At 39.6% G+C, this 23,029-nt stretch overlaps 2 protein-coding genes across 7 annotated transcripts in view; both read left to right on the forward strand.

Moving 5' to 3' along the window:
• Nucleotides 1-13,631, forward strand: part of crtc1a (CREB regulated transcription coactivator 1a) — a 14,822-nt gene extending 1,191 nt beyond the window's left edge. The window contains exons 3-16 of one of the 5 annotated variants that reach the window (XM_020616093.1): nt 912-1,028; nt 2,156-2,281; nt 2,821-2,882; nt 3,352-3,446; nt 4,343-4,428; nt 4,516-4,556; nt 5,022-5,212; nt 5,358-5,503; nt 5,709-5,819; nt 6,179-6,277; nt 7,753-7,857; nt 10,502-10,585; nt 10,712-10,892; nt 11,581-13,631. In XM_020616093.1, coding sequence (XP_020471749.1) covers nt 912-1,028; nt 2,156-2,281; nt 2,821-2,882; nt 3,352-3,446; nt 4,343-4,428; nt 4,516-4,556; nt 5,022-5,212; nt 5,358-5,503; nt 5,709-5,819; nt 6,179-6,277; nt 7,753-7,857; nt 10,502-10,585; nt 10,712-10,892; nt 11,581-11,786 — 1,650 coding nt within the window. In that variant the 3' untranslated portion in view covers nt 11,787-13,631. The remainder of the gene's footprint in view (nt 1-911; nt 1,029-2,155; nt 2,282-2,820; nt 2,883-3,351; nt 3,447-4,342; nt 4,429-4,515; nt 4,557-5,021; nt 5,213-5,357; nt 5,504-5,708; nt 5,820-6,178; nt 6,278-7,752; nt 7,858-10,501; nt 10,586-10,711; nt 10,893-11,580) is intronic. The other 4 variants (XM_020616095.1, XM_020616094.1, XM_020616096.1 and 1 more) reach the window with 4 other exon arrangements.
• Nucleotides 13,632-17,196: 3,565 nt separating this feature from the next.
• crsp7 (cofactor required for Sp1 transcriptional activation, subunit 7) lies at nt 17,197-21,998 on the forward strand. 2 transcript variants are annotated; one of them, XM_020616192.1, is made up of 3 exons: nt 17,197-17,619; nt 18,648-18,722; nt 18,809-21,998. In XM_020616192.1, the coding sequence occupies exons 1-3, from the start codon at nt 17,236-17,238 to the stop codon at nt 20,477-20,479; spliced, it is 2,130 nt and encodes a 709-aa protein (XP_020471848.1). In that variant the 5' UTR covers nt 17,197-17,235; the 3' UTR covers nt 20,480-21,998. The 2 variants fall into 2 exon arrangements, with proteins under 2 accessions (XP_020471848.1, XP_020471849.1); XM_020616193.1 differs by lacking the exon at nt 17,197-17,619 and adding an exon at nt 17,713-17,825.
• The last annotated feature ends 1,031 nt before the right edge of the window (nt 21,999-23,029 follow it).

A 23,029-nucleotide genomic window follows, 5' to 3' on the forward strand; every position in this document is an offset into this window, starting at 1 on the left:
GATTTTAGTCATCTAAACTATTTTTAATGTCTTATAACAGCACATTTAGCCTGACCAAAAGGCCAAACAGAGGAAAAAACTCTTCCTATTTTCTTTTCTAAGTGCAGGTGAAAATAGGTGTAGGTCCTGTTATTGTGCATGCTCTCTCACTGAAAAGAAGGTACAAGATCTCCATCAAATGACCACCCCAAGCCTTGTGACATTACTGTAAAGAATGTGGAATTCCACACAGAAGACAGGAAGTGTTAGGAAGCTCTTGTCTGAGCCAAAGAAGTGTTAGGAAGTTCTTGTCTGAGCCAAACATAGACCTGTGGGAAGTAAGCGCCAGGTTTAGAGTTTCACCCTTTTCACCCTGTCCCCTCCTTCACCCTTTCAGCCTCTGTCTGGTTTCTGTTTCTCGCTCTTCTCTGTACCCGTCGAGCTGAGGTTAAAAAGAGTTTGATTGTCCTCTTCCTTAACAGAACATGGAGTTAGTTTGGGAATTTGCTTTTGGAAATTCACGAGTGCAATTTCAGCTGTTGTCGATGTACTCCGAAATGCTTTACTTCCACCTTAAGTGTTGTACCATCTTTTCTCATGTTAGTTAATCAGTTCAGACTGCTGCAAATATAGCAGGTCAATCAGGCAGATTCAGTATTTTTTGTTCTATATAATGCAACCACACAATTGTGAATACTTGCACTGAATTAAGGTTGAATTAATATAAAGATGTATAAATGTTCCCTTTTTTTAAAAAAATCCTCCTGCTGAAATTTACATTGAGCTGTCATTCTTATTACTGACTACATCATGTTGTAGCGCTCTGCTGGGTTTATTTCCAACATGCTTTGACCAAGGCAGACCATATTTGTTTTTTTCTAAAAGGTTCACACAATTCCCTCTCGTCTTTCCTGGTGTTGCTCTGTTTCCAGTTGCAGCTGCAGAAGACTCAGTATTTGCAGCTGGGACAGAACCGTGGCCAGTACTATGGAGGTTCTTTGCCAAACGTTAATCAGATTGGAAACAGCACTGTCGAAGTGCCTTTTCAGGTGAGTGATTGCTAATGTTTTCTTCATCATTCAGGAAAATCAATAATAACTCATGCATTTGTCTTGAATGCTGGAAAGTAAATATTACCACTATATAATTTGTACTAGGATTAGTCTCTTATAATATCCTCTATGCTCATGTCCATGGCCAAATTATATTCCACAATATTAATGCAACCTGCAGCTACACTATGAAACACTATGAGGTCCCAGTTGTTTGGGTTCAGTGCTTTGCTACAAAGGAATTAAACATACTTTGTACTTAGTTTAGAAAAAAACTAGATAAAGGTAGAAAAAATAGATCTCCCCACAGTCTGCAGTAGGTTTTTTCTACCAGGTGTGTATTGGCAAAGGAGAAGCTGTTCAAGTTGCCTGTTTTCACCCAAAACGCTCAGGAAACAAACCCAGCTTCTAGGCACCAAAGGTACTGAAGCTTTACACCTGTAGGGAGTATTTGTGCCTTTGCTCCCAGCGGATGCTGCAGTGCACTGGAGTAGAAAACCTTTGTTGTGTGTATCGCTGTGGATGGTTTCCTCTTCCATTCATACACCAGACAAATGTTTACAGTATACTGCCACACGTGAAAAAAAGAAAATTGAAATGTAATGGGTGTTAATGCATTTTAGTGACTTTATGATAAGACCTTTTAGATTTTGTTAAGGACACAGAAAAAACTGAGTCTGGCTGAATCGGATAATCCAGCAAAACTCAAGTTAGGTGAACTATTCATTTGGATTTTTCTGTAGACAGAAGATGTTGGGAGCCTTGAAGGGGAAATCATGTAACAGTCACTCAAGGAAATACTTTTAAATACTACTTTTAATTTCACATTTTCTAATTTTCTGTAGTCTTTTTAACCTTGAGGCCTATTAACTTTCATCCCTGTTCTACATGCTCATCTCATCTGATGCAAGAGCTCAGAACACTTGTTTGTCTTCTGTTGGCCAAGGACAGTGTAACTGCAGCCAATTATGAGCTAGTGCAGTACTTTCTTTTAATATATGACTTCAAAGTTTAGGAATAAATCAGTTTTGCTTGTGTTTGATATTCAGTACTGTCCAATATTGCAGATGGATTACAAACAAAAATGGTGAAAACTAATTATTCCACTTTTTTCTTTTTGTCAGAATTCAGGGATGGACACAAACAGATCAACGCGGCACCACGGGTTGGTGGACAGGGTCTACCGGGACCGGAACCGCATCACATCACCACACCGAAAACCCCTATCTTTTGACAAACATGGACGCCAGATATCCTTTAATGCTGTCACTTAGAGTCTGTGGGTCGTGAGGTTGGGCAGAGGCACTGTTCTTGAGATGAGTTCTGTTATGTTGTTTTGTGGTCTGAATCTCATTTAAAAGCTTAATTCACGGTATTGCCGATTATTTATGTTCAGTTCTGGCTAATGAGACCTCGTCTGGGTGGACTCATAGACGGTCTATGATTCACAATATTTTAGCTTCACTTTTGCATCGCAGCAGCAAGTGGTGACACATAATCTGTATATATGTAGTTAAGTATGTGCACTTGCCAAATACTAATGAGCAGCACGTACATTGAGCCAGTCAGTATTGCAGATGACAAATATGAGACCCTGATGAGAAGTTCACCGTCCCTTATTCCTCAATCAAATCCCATTTTGGTTTGATAGCTGTACCACCAGCACTGTGAAATTATTATTATTATTTTTTTAAATGTCTGCTTGTGTTCAAGAATTCACAGATTTGGATGTGTTGAATCTGCCAAGACTTTCGTTCTTCAGCTGTATTTTCTTAACCCGAGATCGCACATTGACAGCTGTCCATATGGCGCAGTTTATTTGTCACCACCACCTGACACCAGCTGGAGGAGGTAAAACATGACTGTATTTAAAAAACATAATAAATCCTTCACATGGCCTCCCTCAGAATTATGACTCAACACTTTATTGAATTAGTTCAGGGTCAGCTCAACGATACAAGACTTCAAAGTGAAGTTAGAAACACACCACAAGGCTTTTAAAATTCCAACCGACAGTGAAAACATATTGAATCATCACCCATTTAAAGTGTTGGTTTAAATATTACTGTCAGAGACATAATTGTCCCATTAACTATAGATGTATGTTACTATCAGAAAGACAAGATCGCTTTCAGATTATACTAGATTAAAATCAAACATATTTCATGTAGTTGAATACATATAAAATAGTTACCTCAGTTTATGGAGAGTAAAACATTGTAGCTGAATGCTATGTGTTTTCTCTGCCTTTAAATATGTACTATTTAGATCTTTCTTTGATTTCCCAGTAGTTTACTCTGATTTTTCCCTTCTGCTACAGGACGAACTCTGACTCAGCACTGCACCAGAGCACCTTCACTCCTGCCCAGCAGGCCTCTTTCACTGGAGGATCACAGGAGCTCCAGCCAAAACGAGGTGCACGTTATAGAGTTGCCATTTTAAAGTTTGATTGTATTAAGTCAAGATACGTAAGAACATGATAATTAAACAGTATATATTAAATATTGCCCACTAGGTTGAGATATGAGTAAACCTGTAGCACTACACATGCATCCAGTAGATGCACATTGTAGTATTGTAATGAATCGGTTCTTATCAAGGCTGTTCGGTGGATTTCTCTTACTATCGGTGGTAGGTGGTATGGTCGAGGCCGTTTTTGTAAGGCAGTCTTTGTGGTATTTTGACCGTTTAGTTTAGTGCCCTCCAGCGTCTGTTTTTTTTATAGGCAGAGGAGGAAGATGACTGCTGAGAAGACGGGGTGCATTTAAATTGTCTCGAATTTTACTGCTAATGGCTGTGCAAGGTGGATTATTGATTGAATTTGTATAAATCCCATTGAGTCATTTTTTAGATTTTTTTTATCTGTTATTTCCACTGTTCTCTGAATTTTCTCCACCTTCCTAATGACACAGTTCTGGTCTCCTTTCTGGTTATTTTCATGTTCTTGTGGAGGTGACAGCTGGAGGCATTATGTTTTCGGGTTATCCATCTGTTTGTCTAGCCCAGTTTCGTGAAAGTGAAATTTCTTCAATTTTGACATAGTTGTCAACTTGGATTCAAGGATGAACTGATTAGATTTTGGTGGTCAGAGGTCAAGGTCAGTGGCCTCATGTCTGTCCATATCCGTGAATTTGACTAGTTGGCAGAGCAATAATTTCAGGTTTATTAATTCTTTCAGTTTAAAAAAAAACAAACATCATCTTTATTTGATCACATTAAATGAGGACATGTGGGCTGTGATTATTATAAGCTCAAACAGGCTGGACATCTGTAGATCCAAGAGACTGAGGAGATCCCCCCCATCTCTCTAGTTCTTCTCCTTTCTATACCAGGGTCTGAAGCAATTAAACAAGAGGTTGATGAAGACGGACAAAAACAGAACTGGGACTGCAAAAAGGTGGGATGTCTAGGCATGAATAAATGTTTTTCTATCAGCTGTCACTATCAGAAAAAAAACCTAGCTGTAATTTGTCTCCCTCTTTAGAACATGTCAAGGTCCAAGCCCTGCAAAGTTCCTGGGATCCAGTGAGTATTTTACAGGTTTTCCTCTTTACAGCTTTCCCGAGGAGACATTTACTAAAGTTGGATTAACATATCAAAATAATAATGTTTGCTGTGGCTACACTGTTCTAAAATGGTGTCAAGTGCACAAACGCGACTTCAAAATAAATGCATATATACACACACCCACAGAACAAAAATGAATAAAACATAGCTTTAAATTGAAACCATTTTTCTGTAATTAAACATCATTTTCATTTAGTCATTTGACTGCCAAAGTAAGAAGAGTGTGGAGCCAAAGCATTAGCAAAAGAACCACTGGCCAAATACACCAAGTCCAAATATTTCTGGAGTCCTCTGTCTTGGAAAATATTTTCAAGTCTTGCTCAGGAAAGTACATTAAACTGTTCATCTTCATTATCACATTTAACAGAGTGTATTAAGGTCATTGTTGCTGCTGAGTTCACTGCACCAATCTGTTTTCTGCAGCATATTCCCATCTCCGGACCAGCAGTTGCCCACCTCACTGAAACCAGCAGCCCACAACTCTGGTGGTTCACTTCCTGACCTGACCAACATCCAGTTCCCTCCTCCGCTGCCTACTCCGCTCGACTCAGATGATGCAACAGCCGCTTCGTTCAGCTCCTCCAACAGCGTGCGGACCCTGGCTAACACGCAAGGTAACACTGTGTAAATGTTTAGGCTTTCTTGTAGTTAAATGTACTATATGAATGACTTTTCATTTAAATGCTCTCTGGTAGCAGTTTCAGACAATATGTGTGCTTTTAAGAAAACTCTTTAATGCTGTTTGTGTGTGCTGGGTAGGAGTGAACACCTCTCAGCCCACAGTAACCATGGAAATGCAGCCTGGGCAGGACAACATGGTTCCTCTCATTCTTAACGCAGGAGACTCCCACCAGCACCAGAACCTGCAGCTCTCCCCAACATCTCCGCCTCTCTCTCTCTCTCAGGTACAGCCTGACTTTTTGTTCTGTTACAGTTAAGAGCATATGTTTGTGGTGTTCCCATGGGGAACTTTTTTTTCCATTAGGTAGGTGTAAAGTAAGTGATGCTATTGTTTCAGAAGCTGTGAGGGGAAATCAGTCAGATGAGCACACTAGAAATTTTGGAATCAGTGCATTTTCCATAAAATATTTGAAGCTCACCCCTTATCAGTTCCTGTGCTCCTCCCAGGCGGCCATCAACAACATGAACCTCGAGCAGCAGCTGCCCCAGTATGCCTTCTTCAACCAGCAGCCTTCGTCCCAGACCCACCACAGCCAGCAAGTGAGTTTCCATCCAGCACTCACTCTGACAATGGTTGTGCAAAATCTTCAACAGCTGACATGCATCTCTACATTGATTTCAGTTTGGAAAGAAAGCAAAATTAAATCTTAGGGTTTGTGCACTAAAACCATGAGGATGTTAAAACGCATTAAGCTGCACTGAAAGTATCAACAAAATCGATTGGTGCTATAAACGAGGCCTTTTATGACCTACTAATTCTTATTACATACTGTTTCTGCAGGCATACTGTAAAAGCACATATTGTATCTGTGACAAACCTACTACATATATTAAAACAATAAAGCAACACTTGATAACTACATCTGTTTCTATTTATGACTCTCTTCTTTGTTTTCCAGCACACAGGTCTGGTTCAGCTGCCATCCTCCGTGAACTCCTGCTCCACGTCAGACAACCAGACAACCTCACAGACCAACATGACCGTGGACATAAACACAGTGAGTTGTGCACTCATCTGTCTGTATCAGACCAGTGTGTCAGTGTGGTTTTATGACGGCAGCTGCTGGTGATGACTGGTTCTTTCTCTGGCGGAGTTCTTATTTCTCTAAATGTGTTTTCAGGTGTCATTAGCATGTTGGTCTTAGTGATACATGCTGTCTTGTCAAGGTATTCAAATACTGTGCACATTTTTTTTGTAATGTGAAGTTGTTCTAGAGTGCATTTATTGTAGAAAGTCTCTGTGATATGGTAGTTATGTTAAAAGAAAACAAAATTGTATGGTGTATATAAATGTATGTGTGACAGCGCAATTGGGCTTTCTCTCATATTTCAGATTTGTCCTTAAACACAATTAGAATTCAAGTTGTTTTTTTACTTTGCACAGAACTAAAACAGAAAAAAACCCTGATTTCACACTTGAAAAAGCACAACAAAATGTGCAAAACATCAAGGAGTCTGAATGCTTTTACAAAGCACTTTGTGTCCTTGATATCTTGGCTCTTGCTGCTCTTCTTCTGTTGCAGTGGGAATGTGCTTGGATTAGTACAGAGAAGAAGTGGCCTACATTGTCTTCCTCTCAGATTTATACAGTGTGGACTCAAGTGAAACAATGTGAGGAAACACAGTAGGACTGTGGCTTAGAGCTAACATAGCGTCGATTTGTAGTTTTTAGCTCATATTATGTAGTGCTTTGTTTGCATAGATGGCTTCAGGACGATGCCTCGAGTTACACTGTACCTGTGATGGAGAATACCATCCTCTATCAGTGAGACGGGTCTACTGCAGTAGTCTGTCTCGAACCAGAGACCTTGAACTGTCTTATCACTTCTATCTCTCCTGCTACCAGTATTTTGATAAGTCTGGTGCTTTACTGGCTTTTTATGATAAGCAATTATTACTTTACACACTTCTAAAATTGAATTACTTAATAATTACTCTGTTATTTATTATGATAGTACCTTTGATGTTTTTCCTTCCACCTGGTAGCGTATTGCCTAAGTCAATTTGTGATTGGAATAGAATTTCATAATTATTTTATTTTTGGTTTGTGTAGCTATTTTTCCTTTGACTTTGTAAGTGGGTTTATTGCGTTGGTTCTCCTCCAGTTTTACAGTATGTAGTTGCTCAGCTTGGGAGTGCTGGCAATACTGTATTTTTCCTCTCCTAATTAATTCCCTGCAGTCTTTACAGTTTCTCTTATCTCTTTCAGTATTAATTATGCAGTGACGTGTACTGTAGTACATGGTCTTCACCGTAGATTCATTTTCTATGTTCATATCCTTTAATTAATTTAATATTAGTTCCAATTAGATACTAGTGTTCTTGGTTACAACCATTAACGATAGTGAATCGGTAACTCAGCTGCTCTTTATGATTTCCAGCTAAAATGATTCTGTAAGGCAAAGCTCCATATTCAGTAGAACAGTAGAACATCCTCCAGTGTGAGTAACTTGAACATATCCTCTTGTATCAGGCCTCCTCCCTCCAACAGTACCGCAGTAGGGTCGGATCCTCTGCCAATCAGTCTCCAACCTCCCCCGTCTCCAATCAAGGCTTCTCACCTGGAGGCTCGCCTCAAGTAAGGGCGTATGAACCAATGAGCTGCTGGCTCGCTCTGTATAAACTTCACCGTCCCCTGCATTGTAGTTCTGTGGTTGCCGAGTAGGACTCTGTGGCTGCACCCCTACAGCTGCTTTTATTGTTTAGCAGATCTGGGCAAAAAAAAAAAAAAAAAAAAAATCAAAGCAAAACAGAAAAGCGTGTCAGTTGACTTCAAGAATAAAAGTGAGATTAATCTAATTAAAACAGGCTATTTTTCCTTAAAGTTGGTTAAAATATCATTTACTTACCCATTTACACAGTGAGAACCAAGTCATGGTAATAAGAGGAACACAGCTGCCATTTAAACATGTCATAGCAGGACATTCAGAGGCATTTTCTTTCACTGGAAGTTTTCCAACAAACACAGCACCCTTATTATTAATCGTAATTATGACTGTGGAAACGTTCTAGGAGAATTTTAACTTTGTAATACCTTATTAACATTTAAATAACTGGATAAAATTGTATATCACACTTTACAGTATTATGATATGATTAAAATGCCAGATGATCATTCCACTGTAAAGCCTGAAGTAGGTCCTGATTTGCCCAGATCTGACCACCAGTCTCTTGAAACACTCAGTTATCGATGTGTTGTGATGTAGCTGTGTCCCTGACCTTCGTTCTCTGCTGATTCTGTGGTATTTGTATTGCATTGTCACTGTTTCTTTCCCAATCCTGCTACATGAGACTCTATGCTGGAGTTTTTATGTTCATCAGATATTTGTGTTTAATGTGTGTGTGTGTTTTTTTTTTGTTGTTTTTTTTTGCACCAGCATGGGGGGTGTGAGGTGACATAAAAATGGGGAATTGCCTTTCAAGTACTGTTGAGAAGCTGCAGACAATTCCCATGGCTGAATCTCAACAAAATGAACTGTGCTTACAGGGCGGTGCTTTAAGATAAACTCAACACACCCAAAGTAAACATGGAGCAGGGCTGTTAATCTGTGTCAGTATAAGCATTTGAGATTTCAACCTCTGGTGAAGAGGTGGTACCAAAGTGCGTTTGGAAAGAATTAAGCTCTGTTTCTGAAAATGTATAAAGCTCAACAAAATAATCAGGAAATAAGGATTTCACCTGAATAGTGTGCCATTGTGTGTTTGAGAGATGGAGAAAGAGGAATGTGGCAAGTGGTGATGACGACATATTCTGTGTGTGTGTGTGTGTGTGCGTGCGTGCGTGCGTGCGTGCATTTCTACATGTTTGTCCTGCTGTTTGCTGACCCAGCTCAATTCTTTCCTGAGCTGAAGTGGTTCACTTGTAGTCCTGAGGTTGTCCATGGGCTGTACCCTAACTGAAAGGCTTGTGTGCTTTATTATCCTGCTCTGCCCTGTGGGGACATCTGCAGCACACACAGATAATTTGGATTTGGACTGGGAGGAGCACGAGCTGAGAATATGATCCAATTACTTATACATTAAGAGTCGACGATGAAATAGGAGACTTTCTGTTGCTGGTTCAATGAGAACATTCAAATGAGAAACCTCAAGAGAATTAGCTTGCAGAAGATGAATGAGGGGAGTGAGATTATATTTTCAAAGATTCCCCTTATTTCATGTGAATTTCATTCAGTTTGGTTCATGATAATTAAAGGACCAAGGCTAGCTGGCAGCAGAGGAAGCTGTGGGAAGAGCTGCCTTTTGAAAGTGAGGCTCCCTCGACTTTATCTTTAGTGAACTGATTTACGACATTTGGTGGGTTTCCATATATCAATACTGAGTGTGCACTGTCCTTAGTTCTAATTCATAGGATTTGTAATTGACTTCACTACATTTTAGAGAAAAATATTTTACTTTGCACTCACTACATTTATTTGATAGTTTTCAAAATAAGATGAATAGAACAAAATAGAGTATAACACTTTACCGATCCCTGGTTATAACTTCACAAGCTACATAGCAGTATGTGAACTACTTCAACTTATAGGCATATAAAGTAGTTAAAATGAGCTCCAACTATACCAGCTGAAACATTAAATGCGATGTACACAATGCATTGATAACTATAATCCAACAATATAACATACATTAATGTGAACTGTGCCATTGTGTCTAATGAGTAAAGTACTTTTACTTTTGGTTTTAAGTATATTTAGATGTTAATACCTTTATACTTTTACTTAAACCTGCATTAACTAAGATTTATTCCATATGCATATCACAGAAAACACTGAGATCTTGCAACTATTGTAAGGTCTTGTTTTGCTTTCATGTATTACTGAAACAGCAGGTGTTTCTGTGTCTTTCTTGAAACATCCACTGAGGATGAAGAAGTTGCTTCTGTACTACATGTTAATTACATGATTGTTTCTTCTGTGTTTGCCATCCTTTCTACTGTCTGTGCACATTTAAGCTGTGTCAATGTTTGAATTACAGAATCATTAAAGTGTGCACAGCATCTGTTCTGCAAACTATACACAAACATTCTATCATATGTACAAAGAATGCTGGAGGCTCTGATTGTGAATTGGCACACCTCACCTAAAAAAAAATTGTTACCAGTTCTTCCAAAGTTGTTTTCATATTCCCTGTTTCATGTTAACTGTATAACCTCTGCAGCCTCGTGCTTGGAGTGTCTACTTGCATTTTAATAAACAGGTGTGCTCTGTTTGTTGTTGCAGCATCACTCCATACTGGGCAGCATTTTTGCAGACTTCTACGACCAGCAGCTGCCCTCCATTCAGGCCAGTGCTCTCTCACAACAGGTCTGTGTTAGACAAAAGCCTAAATGCTCGTGTGTAGTTCTACTTTCAATCTGCTCTTAGTCTAAAGTGAGACATCTTAACTACAACTGCAATAGAACATGTTATGACATCTCTTTGCATCGCTAGTTGGAGCAGTTCAACATGATTGAGACCCCCATCAGTACCGACAGCCTGTACAACCAGACCCCCACCCTCAACTACTCCCATGCGCTGATGATGGGTTTGACTGGTGGCCAGTGCAACCTTCAGGACTCGCAGCAGCTGGGCTATAGTAGCCATGGCAACATCCCGAACATCATTCTAACAGGTGCTATTTCGACATATCATGTGGCTCCTCGGGGTCTTAGTGCAAGTGGCATGTTGAGGCAGAAAACTGCAGACTCTAAACTGGACAGCAGTAAAATGCCAGCCCAGAATAAAGCAACATATTTGCTCCAATGACTTATTGCATTATACACTTGACAAAAACCTGTTTCATTGCATTGTTATAATGCATTTTTAACCTGGCTTTAAATTGCCTGCTGTTGTTAATCTGCCGTTCCTGCAAGACAATCTCTAAATATGACTGAATGAGCTCTGCATTCGATGTAAGTGTGACTGCTAAATTTATGGTTATTGGCAGTTACAGCAACTAAATAGCCACTTAATTTATAACTTAACCCCTTGTAAATCTAAGGATAAACCAATTAAAATGATTTTTAACAGAATTTCAGAGGCACACTGAGTTTTCCCTTCAGTTGTTTTTGAAAATTAGCAGTGTCTGTTGTTGACTGCCTCTTTACTGAAATGTATAATTAAGATGTCAAGATGTCAGGCCTCCTAAGTTATTGTCAAATCATCACCCAGCCTCCTCGGCAGTCTTTCTTTTCTTTCTGCCATTGAGTTTCTTCTAATTTTAACCAGGGAATTTTCCCCCCTCCCAGAGATCAGTAACTGCCTGCTGATGCCTTTAACTACTAATGCTATTTTTTATTTGCCACCTGGTGTCTGTTTAGTGAGTGGAGAGTCTCCCCCAAACCTGCCCAAAGATCTGACTGGTCCACTGTCCACAAATGTCAACTTCGATGTGGACTCCCACTTCCCGCTGGACGACCTCAAAATCGACCCACTGACGCTTGATGGTCTGCACATGCTCAACGACCCGGACATGGTCCTTGCTGACCCTGCCACAGAGGATGCGTTTCGTCTAGATTGGCTTTAACCACCGCACGACATGCACAGGTGTGTGAATGATACTACTCTGGGGGTAGGGTGGGGGTGGGGCAGGGGCAATGGTTTCTCATCTGATAAAACCAAGAGACCCAGACTTCTGGAGTGCGTTGGTAACGGCCCCGTCTGTGCAGAGCATCAATTCCACACCAATCAACCCCCACAAGAGAGCTTTCAAAAGAAACCTAATTATAGGAAAATGCATTGAAATGCTTTTAAGACTGCTGCCAGCCTCCCTTCTCTTCAAAACCGGAAAGATGATTTACGGCCGAGTTATGGTGTGAATCATGTTCATGGTGTTGTCACTATTTTTGCAACTGACACATCCAGTTCTGCTTTATATTAGATGCCTGGGTTTCATCTGAAAGAGCTTGAGGAAAATATAACACTTATTCTGTGTCAGTGAATAACAGAACTACAGTATGACTGCAGAGCAACCCCTCAACAAACTACAGTATAGAATGCATCTGTTAACACAGAGTAGCCTGATGACTCAGAGGAAACACCTGTTGCGTTTGACCCCTCAAGATGGTGATTCTCTTTAAGTACAGATAATCATTTTGTGCTAATCCCTGTTAAATTTGTCACAGGAGTCAGACCCAGTTTGATTTTTTTTTTCTGAATTTCCTCTGAAGTCTTGACAATGAGTCATTATTTTGCCACCTAAGTTGTTTTTTATTAAATGCTGTTTCGATTTTTACCACAGTAATTAGCAGTCATCGTTATGCATGAAATCACAACTCACTGTGCATACGTGTTTTGCCTTAATAGCTTGACATTTTGGTTTTCATGCAGAGATGACTATTATGGAAATGAGAAAAAAAATCACTTTTTAATTGTCTGGTAATTTCTACTGTTTTACAAGTGATTTGTCCTACAGTGTTCACAGATACATTACTGTAGTTGTACTTTTTAGGTGTGCTGATCTTTGCCCATCACATCATCCATTTTCACTACTATATCAATGTTCATATTCATTTATCAGTCAGAAATCTAAAACGATTGAGTTCTGTGTCGTGAAAGAGATGTTTACAGGCTTGTTTTGTTTTATATTTTACAAGTACAGAATGTGATTAGATTTTGCGTAATGGTATCTATGCAAAACTATAGCGATTGATTTAGGACTGTAAAATGAAACGCATAAAATGAACCCTTATAAAGAGGAAGCCAGTGTGCATTGGAGTCTTTACAGGCTGCACAGCGACGATGCCATGTTGCTGTTACTTTTGGAACACAGACTAATGATGTGTAGAGAGAAAAGGCTTTGTGAGTGCAGGGTACCGTAGAAACTCTCCCGAATTACTCCCAAAGATGTGACCTCAGTGTAGTTTAAATATATATTTTTTTCAAGACAATTTAATTGCCTCTATACTAGAACTGCATTGTTGATCCAATGAGAATGTATTTAGGTCACATCTGTACAGTTGTGTTGTCGGCATCTTGTCATCCTCATTGCCTCTCATGTCTAGCCTTTACATGTAAGTACTATAGGACCAAACTGTCATTCAGCTGTTGGCTTTCTCCCCACAGAGGAGATGCAATGTACGGTTTTATGTTTAACTGTTTGTTTGCTTGGTATTAGAGTAACACTGATTATCTGTTTCCTCCTCATGCTTGTGTTATCTGTGCCCTTTAGTTCTGCGTTAATACATGCATTTGCTCTTTAAAAAGCAAGTTTCCCAGTGAATGGATGTTTTTGGTTTCACACAGCTGTGTCCCATATGTCATTATTGCACTTTATGCATTTATTTAAAGCACTGATTTATGAGAGATCATATACTAACCCCCCTCCCAGACTGTTATTTTCACTGGACCCCGTTTGCCCTGTCTTTGAATAAACTTGTTTAAAGAAGCAGTTTTTACTTAATTGGTGAATATTTTGTTTGCCGTCTACTGTCACAGTTTTTCCTAAATTTTGGGAAACATTTGTATTTGGAGATCAGAGGTGTGTCAGTCACGTCCCTGTGTTGCAGCTCTTTCTGCTACTGAGAGCAGTACTGAGAAAGCAGATCTAAATGTACTCCAGAATTTGTCTAATCACTGATGACCAAATAAAACATTTATCATTAAAGGAGGTAAATATACAGGTATATTGTGATTTCTCAGTATATTCATAATTAGCAGGGCATATATCATAATACTGTGCCAGATGTGATATTTTAATGAATTCATATTGTTATTTAGTGCAGGAAAAATTACTAAAATGCCCATAAGATAAGTATAGTTTCTTATCTAGGACACCGTCACTGTTCCACACTTTAAAAAAAGCAACATCATGTGTATTAATGTATGTCAAGGTCCTTCTGAGCCTGCATATTTCACCATTGTTTTCACACAATGTAAATGAAAAATGTTCAGACAAATGTGATGGAATCAGTTGAATTTAAGTTGTTATATTCTAATGTTTTGGATGCATCATGATTCTGACTGTTGATGCAGTGTCCTTTGCTTTTCCCCCTCCTATTTTAATAATCATGTGACTGCATGAATCTCTGGACATGTTTTCCTGTTTATGGCTTGGGTTTTATCTCCTTAAGTGTGATCAGCTTTGTTTGTCTAAGTGTTTTGTCTTTCTTATTTGGTGAACTTGTCTTTTTCTTTTTTTAATTTAGCATCACGTGTAGGTTATGTAACTGCTAAGTGAAGCCTAAAAGCATTAGAAACATGGTAATCAGCCTTTTATGCACATGTAGAAGCTGTTGTCTGGTACTGCTGCAGTATACAATATGTGTGTATTTTCTGTGCAACAGCCACAGTTTTATTATGTCACGGTAACTCTATAGATTAGCTTTGTATATTGCTATATGGTAGGAACAATGTTTTTTTGTGCGTTGTGTGATTTGATGTCAAAGTGGGGAAAAAATGCACTGAGAAGTACTGTGCTGCAATATGTCATTGTGGCTCTATACTCTCTGCTGGACCTTAGACTTTATAGTGAGCCCGACTTCCTTGTAGATCTGTTTTCTGTTTTTTCTTAGAACTTTGTTGTGCTCATTTACAGTAGATAGCTCTGACTGATGTGTCACCTGTTACTGCTACCTTTTTATGCAACCTTCAGGTATCCATTGGTGTTACACCAGTGTTTACAGAGACTAGAGTTTACAACAGAGCAATGTTTCTTTTTTCTCTCCATAATATGTTTCAAATGAGTTACATAGTCTATCTGGAGTGACAGACTATATATGAACCACTTGTAGTGTAGATTAGCAAAGTTGTTTTTCTGTTTAAAATGAACAGTGAATCAATAATATAATTTCAATAGTATGATGATTTCAATAGTATGATAATTTCAATAGTATGACCACAATGATATTTTCAATTTCATGGGTTTCTGACATTCTATTAATTATACTTCCTTTGGACTTTATCCATATGCATTTTGAGGACCTGAACGCATTTTATTTAATATACGGACTTTCATTTCCCCATGAGCAGCTACATGCCATCGTTTTTTTTAAAGAAAAAAGTAACAATTAAGATTTGATTGAATTTACTTTCATAGTAAATCCGTCAATAGCACTGTATCTTCTTTTTCTTTTAGTGTTAAATTCACAGGTAAACCAAAAAAGCCAAAGTTTAAAGCAGCCATAAATGAGAGAATACAGAGATATTTTATCCTCCTAATTGCTGAAACATCCCTTTGTCTCCTGTGTTTTTCAACGGGGTTATATTATTTCATATATAAACTATGAACTTATCAAGGAATTGTTTACATTGAACGTAATTACTGAAATTCTTGCAGCATAACTTAAAAACATATGACTGATAGACCCTGTCTACTACTTGGGGAACCTATTTTCTGCATGATACTGAATTCCACAAAATCTAGGAAAAATGCAATGACATTGTATTTTGCTTTGAATTAAGTATTTAATTTTGCTCATGTTTTATAATTCTGCTGTCAAACACTATATTGTAGTGAATATTACTATAAATCTTGTCTAAGAAATAATATAAGAAATAGCAGATACTGTACATTCAGGCTGTATATACAGAAAGAGATATATGTATACTGACTTTGTGACATAAAATGTTAAACTGAATCAGGAAGATAAAATGGAGTCATAGTTATGTACAGTCGCTCAGTGGGTTAACCACATTTCAATCCTTTGTGTGCATTTTGAGGACAGCCTACTGCTGGTTCAAGCCTCATACAATGGCAGCTAAATTGTTATATAATGTATTTTGTTTCTGAGTACAGTGATACTATTCCTAACACAGCACATGCATTTTACTGCCGTGAAGAGGTGCACTATGCTGTTACAGTACAGTACAGTGCACTCACAGCAACAGGAAACCGTATGCTTATAGAATATGCAAAAATCTAACATTCTGCAACACAGCTTGGCACGTTGGTACTTTTTTGAGCTGACCCTTTAAAAGACGAACTGCTTCAAACCTTGTTCTTCAAATTGTGTCGTTTCTATTTTAAAAATCAGACCAAAAGAATCCAAGTTGGCTGTAAATGTGTGCTATATTAAAGATGAAATATGCTACATGTATAACTGTACCTGATGTATTTTTCTTGTGTGAAGGCTTTTGTCTTTGTAGCTTTGCATTAATATTAGTAAATGAAATAAAAATAAATATATATGAATAAGAAAAGACAGTTCTTTAATCATTACTATCATTCAGTGGGCTGCAAAAAAGTATTACAAACAAAGAACTGAAGAAGCAGTTGCATGATGATTGCAACCCCCATAACTGGCATAACTTTCTCACCCACTCCACAGCTTTGCGCACGGCATTTGCCCTGCATCTCCCACTCTAACCACACTAACAATTTTGCAGAGTTGATAGTGGACATTTTGCATGTGGGATGGGTATGACAAAAGCAAGGAGCAAGGTGATTGGTGGTAGGATTTCTTTTCTACACAAGGCAACAATTATAATTGGAAGGTTTTCGTTTATTTACTTATACCGTGGGCTCCATCTGCTGGTGGAGTGCTGTAATATAATGATAGAATTATTCATATTACATACATGTTGTGATTAAATACATCTACACTACCAGTCAAAAGGTTGAACACATTTCCCCACTCAGTTGAATATGACCATACCTTTGACTGGCAGTGTATATTAAACATTTCTCTAAAGGTTTGCCTCAAATGAGTATGAGAGAGATTTAGTGAATGATGCAGTTATGGAAAAAATCATTTATCAAGTAAAATGCCAAAAATGGGGATTTGCTTCCCTTCTCTGCTAAATTCACAGTTTTGGACTGGGAAGGTAATTTGAATGTATTACCTTTTCCTATGGGAAACTGTGACACTGTCCACAATTTTGACATTTTTATCCTAATGCTGATTAACCTTTATTCGAGGTTCATTCATACCACTGATATGCCTTTTAAAATGAATTTATTATAGTGAAAAGGAAGCAGTGGGGTATACCCCATAGATGTAGGAATACCCACAGTGGGGTGCAGGTGTACAGCAGGGATGTTTACTTGTGTACGTGCGACGTCAAAGCGCAGACTCTGTATCCCAGCATGCAGCAGGAGGCCGGTGAGACATCCAGCAGCTGGTAGTGAGTTGCTAGAGCGCCGAGCGGGTACCAGCCAACGGTCAACACAGCGTATACATTTCCTACTCCATGTGAGACAAACGGAGCCCTCTATCTTACGGGCGACAGAAAAATATGCTGTTCGGACGCCTGACGTGTTACCGCAGCGGATTTTGAGTCACAGTTGTCACTCGGTTTTCATTTTGGAGGATTCCTCCCTCCATCCTCCGGATCGCACCGAACAGGCAATGACAACGGTCTCAGCAACCCCGCAGCAGATGAGGGACCGGCTGCTGCAGGCCATCGACAGTCAGAGCAATGTGAGTATCACTAAAGCTAGCGGGGCTAGCTAGCTAACATTAGCTTGTTTACCTGCATTCCGACCAACTCGATGAGGCAGGTCGCCCAAGAGCTGTCACCTAACTGTTTTGTTTTTAAAAATGCATGTTTTACGTTCTGGGTTAGGATCGACATCCTGAATTGGTACGAAAGGCGGAGAGACGCTGCGCGCTTCGGCTGACAGTTTGTAAGCTAACTAAGCAGCTGCGTTACCTTGGCCAGACAGTAATCTGGCGTTATCTGGTTTACATAGCATGCTAGCTACTAGCCTAGCTGTAACGCCAAAGCGAGTTTGAACGGTATGAAGTAACATAAATGCAAACGTTACCTGATATTACTTATTTCACCTTTAAATAATCTGTATGTTGTACCAATTAGCCAGGTTTTCATTATACACCATTTCGCACCTAAATATCCATATTAATAAAGTGTGAGGTCGTTAACGTTAGCACACTTAGCATGATTAACTAATGTTAGAGCTTCGTCTTAGGAAATAGTCGGATCCTTCCTTCTCAACTTAGTTAAATGATAGCGGTAACTTTTACCAAGATAAAGTGCACACGTAGGTTTAATTCAACTAAGTTAAGAAACTTAGTTGAATTCAAGTTTGACTTTTTGTTCGCATGCTACACTTTGGTTAAGGTGATGAAGGTTTTATGAGTTAACACTTCACCATCTTTACTTTTCAATATTGTTCTATAGCTCGAAAACAGGCGGACAAGATCGTGTTTCCTAAGCTAACTTACTAGCTAACCTGCCCTAGTACACATGGTTGCAGCTGCTATTCATCGGCTTTGAGTCTGTCCAAAATGCTTGAGCGCTTCTAGCATCACCTCCATTTAGGAGAAATGGTTAATCACGTTACTGACAGTCAGTGGCATTGCCTTGTGTAATATATCAGGAGTGTGTTTAAAAATGTCACTTAATGCGTCTGATTTTATGCTAGTACAAAATATTTGTATTGTGTTGAGGTGAAGTATTACAAAATGTTTGTTTGCCCTCCCTACAGATATGCAATATGGTGGTTGTATTGGAGGTAATTGCCTGTCTTGAAAAGTATCCTATCACCAAAGAAGCACTTGAGGTAAGGCAGTGGACTATATAGAAGCTGCTGGTTCATGCAAAATTTGTGTTACTTGTTTCTGACTGTCGCACATACTGTTTATATAGGAAACTCGACTAGGAAAACTGATCAACGATGTAAGGAAGAAGACCACGGATGAAGACCTTGCAAAGCGTGCTAAGAAACTCTTACGGAATTGGCAAAAGCTGATTGAACCTGGGCCAACTGTGCCTGCGAGTACCCCTGGGTCTACTAATGGCAGTTCTCATCCCGGCAGAACAGATCCCTCTCCTCCTGATATTTCTGTGTCAGGGAAGGGTGTCACTGAAGTCAAAACCAGAAATGATGTTCACAACACATATTCCCCGAAAGCTGAGAAATCAAGCAGCCGCAAGCGCCGGGCTGAGCACAGAGACAGTGGAGCGCACTTACCAGAAAAAATTTCCAAGATGTCTTCATATGATAACTCTGTTTCATCACCACCCACTAATGGGATTGCAGGTAGTCCAGATGCTCTGCCTGACCAAGAGGTAGTCCCGTCTCCCGACAGATCTCGAATGGAGCACCTTGATAATGATAAAATCAACAGAATTCCAGTTAACGCTGTCAAACCTCGCCCCAGCTCCCCAGGTGTTGCCAAACTACCTAGCACTTCCTCTTTGATCAAGGTTGCTGTAATGCAGCAACAGGCCAGATTGGATGAAGGAGGAGGAGGTGGCTATTATCAAGCCAGAAGTCCCCGTGGTGTCTCTACCAGTCCAAGGAACATGAAGCAAGACACAATGACCAAACGCTCTTCAGCATATGCACCGAAAGGAACACCTGTCCCCAGCCCTTCCTCTAGGGACTCTCCCTTGTCTTTTCCTCAGCCTGTATCCTCCCCAGCCCAAGCATCTTATGCTGACAAGCTGCCACATTCTTCTGTTAGGTATTCAGGGCACTGGGCCAGTTTGTCAGAGGTCCCCTCTCATTGCCCATCACAAGACATATCTGCAACACTGGAATCCCCATCAGTCTCCCTTTCACCCGCTCTCTCCCAGCAGAATTCAGAACTACACAGACCGACATCTGAGGGACCCATGGCTATGTCTGATGACACAGACGGGACAGTGGTGCCCAACTTGGAGCATAAAAGGAGGAAGTACAGGTCTAGAGACTATTCTGTCAACTTAGATGGTCAGAAACTAGAAGACATGACCAAACCTGTACGGTTAAAAGAACGCAGACTAACATTTGACCCTGTCACAGGTCAGATCAAACCACTGGTACATAAAGAACCTTCTCAAACAGATGAAGCTCCCACTCCTGACCCTGCTGAGTCTAGGCAGAAAATTGAAAGCATTGTACAACAGTCAGCTTCCACAGCTCCAGAGCCTAGCCCTAACCCTTTTCACCAGACAAACTGGAAGGAGCTATCCAGAAATGAAATCATCCAGTCCTACTTGAACCTTCAGAGCAATATGCTCACATCTTCAGGGGTCCGGGCTCCTAGTGCACACTTTTTCATGTCAGAATATCTGAAAAGGGAAGAACAGGAGATTAAAGAGTTGAAGAAGACGCACGTTCTGCAAACGGACAGCTCAGTAGGGGATTTACCAGGCGTGTGCCGAGAGGTGACAGGCGAGGACCTGGACAGGATACACACACGGCATTGGCCGGGGGTGAATGGTTGCTATGACACCAAGGGCACCTGGTATGATTGGACAGAGTGCATATCATTGGACCCTCATGGGGATGAAAGCAAACTGAACATCCTGCCATATGTTTACCTAGACTGAGGGTTTTGAGAAGGTTGCTGTCCTTTTCAACTCCTTTTTGTCTCCCCCACAGAGACAAGATACACATTTTGTTTGTCCACTGTGAGTTTGGCAAAAGCCAGGCCTGCTAAACTCCCCATAATGCCTCTTCCTCTTTCTGTGATAAATCTATTTAGATTGTGATATAAAAAGAGTGAAGATTAAAAAATAGTTGAGTTTGTTATACCAAGGGCTGTTTCTGTTTTATTTTTCAAATGGAAAGACACAGGAATGATGAGGCCCTAGCTGCAGCGCTCTGTGACAGAATAATATTAACAGAACGCAAAAAAGAGAGGACAGAATTACCCCAGACAACCACAAAAGGTAATATGATGGGATTTTTTTAAGGTTTTGAATTGTGTACCTGTTTCAGGCTCACTGGGATGATGCTGCCCTCGTCTCATACTTTATAGTTTCTAATTAGGAATTACAACATTCTAGAGTTAAATTTAAAGGAAGGCTGGGGTTTAGCTGTCCTGTCCAGACCGCCATGTTGGTGCCCAGAAAGGTGCTGATGGAGTTCATCTAGCACAGGTAGAGCTGAACATGTCCAGAGCACGAATTACTGCAGCATATTTGGCAGCAACAAGAAGCTTTATCTGAGGTATAAAGAGTAAATTATAAAGTTCTTATCATGTATACATATATTTATTTTTGACCAGTTCATTAATGGTGCGTTTTTCGAAACATGTTCAAAGGCCTGTAGATTTCTGTTTTTCTCCTGTTTGCATCACAACATTGTCTGATTAATCTTGAGCATTAAAGGGGGCATACAAAATGCTTCTGTATGGTCAGTCTTTAAGATTGACCAATGCATGTGGTTATCGACATTCCATACTCCACCCTTCTTTCTCTTTCTCTCCTTCTTGTCACATGTCTTATATGAGTCAGCGCCATCTCAGTACTCAAGAAGAAATATATTTTGAAAAATACGGTTTCAACAGAATACTATGGTGCTAAAATTTGAATTTTACTACAATGAAAACTTTTGCCACCCACTGTTTCTCTCCCAAACTTAAAATATTATTGAATGACAAGTCAGATGGTTCAGATCAATCCTTGCATTTGAGAGACAAAACCAAATGTTTGAATGGTAGAACTCACTTTGTTTCCATTCCTTTAGATATTATTTCTGAAATTCCTTCACAATATTTTCCTGAGTTAAACAGCCTTTGTGAATGTACAGGACTGAGACTTCTTATGCACTTGTACATACATTGAAAACTTGTTGGCATTTCATCAATTAATTCAAGTGTGAATAGTAACTGATGCTCTCACTTGTTACGGTGTCCATAGTTTATTCAAAGTTTCAAACATATTTAAAGTTATTTCAGATGTTTTAGAAAACATTTAGGATGCTGTTTGAGGTAGCATTTCTTTTGCTTCAATAAATGCAACAAACAAAAGGGAGAGAGAAAGCTGTGTGCATCAGATATTGGCATTTTTCCATGTGACAACTAATTTTGATTTCCCTTTATACTCACCAGTCACCACCACTTTTTCCCTCACAATGTAAGATTGGCCACTGCGCAGTCTCTCTGTCCATTCATTCTTTCAGTCATTCATCCCTTACCAATGTGCCTTGGTAAAATGGTTAATCTGGATTTGCTTCCACATAAAACATGTTTGTCCACAGAGCTGGGTTTATGTGTGAGAATTCCAAATCCTGTGATCAACATGACGCTGGAATATGCACCATTTCGGTTCACTTTTTTTGTATACGCTGATTTAGCAAGGGTGAAGCTGCAGACAATGAGAAACTGCACAGCAACACAGCAGCAATAAAGGAAAAGTGCTACAACTGGTCGACAAGAATCTGTTTTCTGGAGTTTTGACTGGGGCATGTTGTTTTGTTCTGTGTTTAACATCTCTCAATTATTTGAAAAATAAAATGATCTAAATCTTCAGCTCAGTCAACTGACTTGCAGGTCTTTTACATTGCCACTGTTTAACTCTTGTCACCAGCCCTGAATATTTGTCCCATGTAAACTAAACGGTCAGTTGGAGTCCTGCACACTTGTGCCTTTTGTTTTGACCCTCATTGCATTATGCTGTAATCTGTTGCACTTACCCAGTTCATCCATGTGGGGGTGCACGTTGTCTTTTGTCAGCATTCATATATGATGTAAGAGTAGGATGGTACGAGGAATTTTTTCGGTGAGAACTGGTCAGCCCTGTACTTGTTTTAGGACTGTAATGACCCCATAAAAAAAACTGTCATTTTCAGTTTTTTTTTTTATATATATCTATGCCTGGAATTGTTAACTCCGGTAAAGAAATGGGCTTGTGTGTACTAAAGTGACGTTTTCAGTAGCACTGTTAGCCTCAGCAGAGATAACAAACAGGTCCCTACATGTCTGATAGGGTCAGGGGCATCATAGTCATGTCACTCCTGATGACTTGGTGAGCTGAAGTAATCTCGTCACAGACGTCAGGATGAGTAGTTCTCCTCCTTAGATGTGTCTACTCTGAATCAGCCTTCTGATCACCTATATAATGTAATCACCTGCCATATAGAGGTTGAGAAATACA

This window comes from Monopterus albus, unplaced genomic scaffold (assembly GCF_001952655.1).
Source record: "Monopterus albus unplaced genomic scaffold, M_albus_1.0 scaffold172.1, whole genome shotgun sequence".
Taxonomy (NCBI): Eukaryota; Metazoa; Chordata; class Actinopteri; order Synbranchiformes; family Synbranchidae; genus Monopterus; species Monopterus albus.

Coding starts and splice junctions, on each gene's coding strand:
- crsp7 (XM_020616192.1), top strand. CDS start 17,236: ATGTTTACTTGTGTACGTGCGACGTCAAAGCGCAGACTCTGTATCCCA. Junction 17,620..18,647: donor CCATCGACAGTCAGAGCAAT/GTGAGTATCACT, acceptor CCCTCCCTACAG/ATATGCAATATGGTGGTTGT. Junction 18,723..18,808: donor TCACCAAAGAAGCACTTGAG/GTAAGGCAGTGG, acceptor CTGTTTATATAG/GAAACTCGACTAGGAAAACT.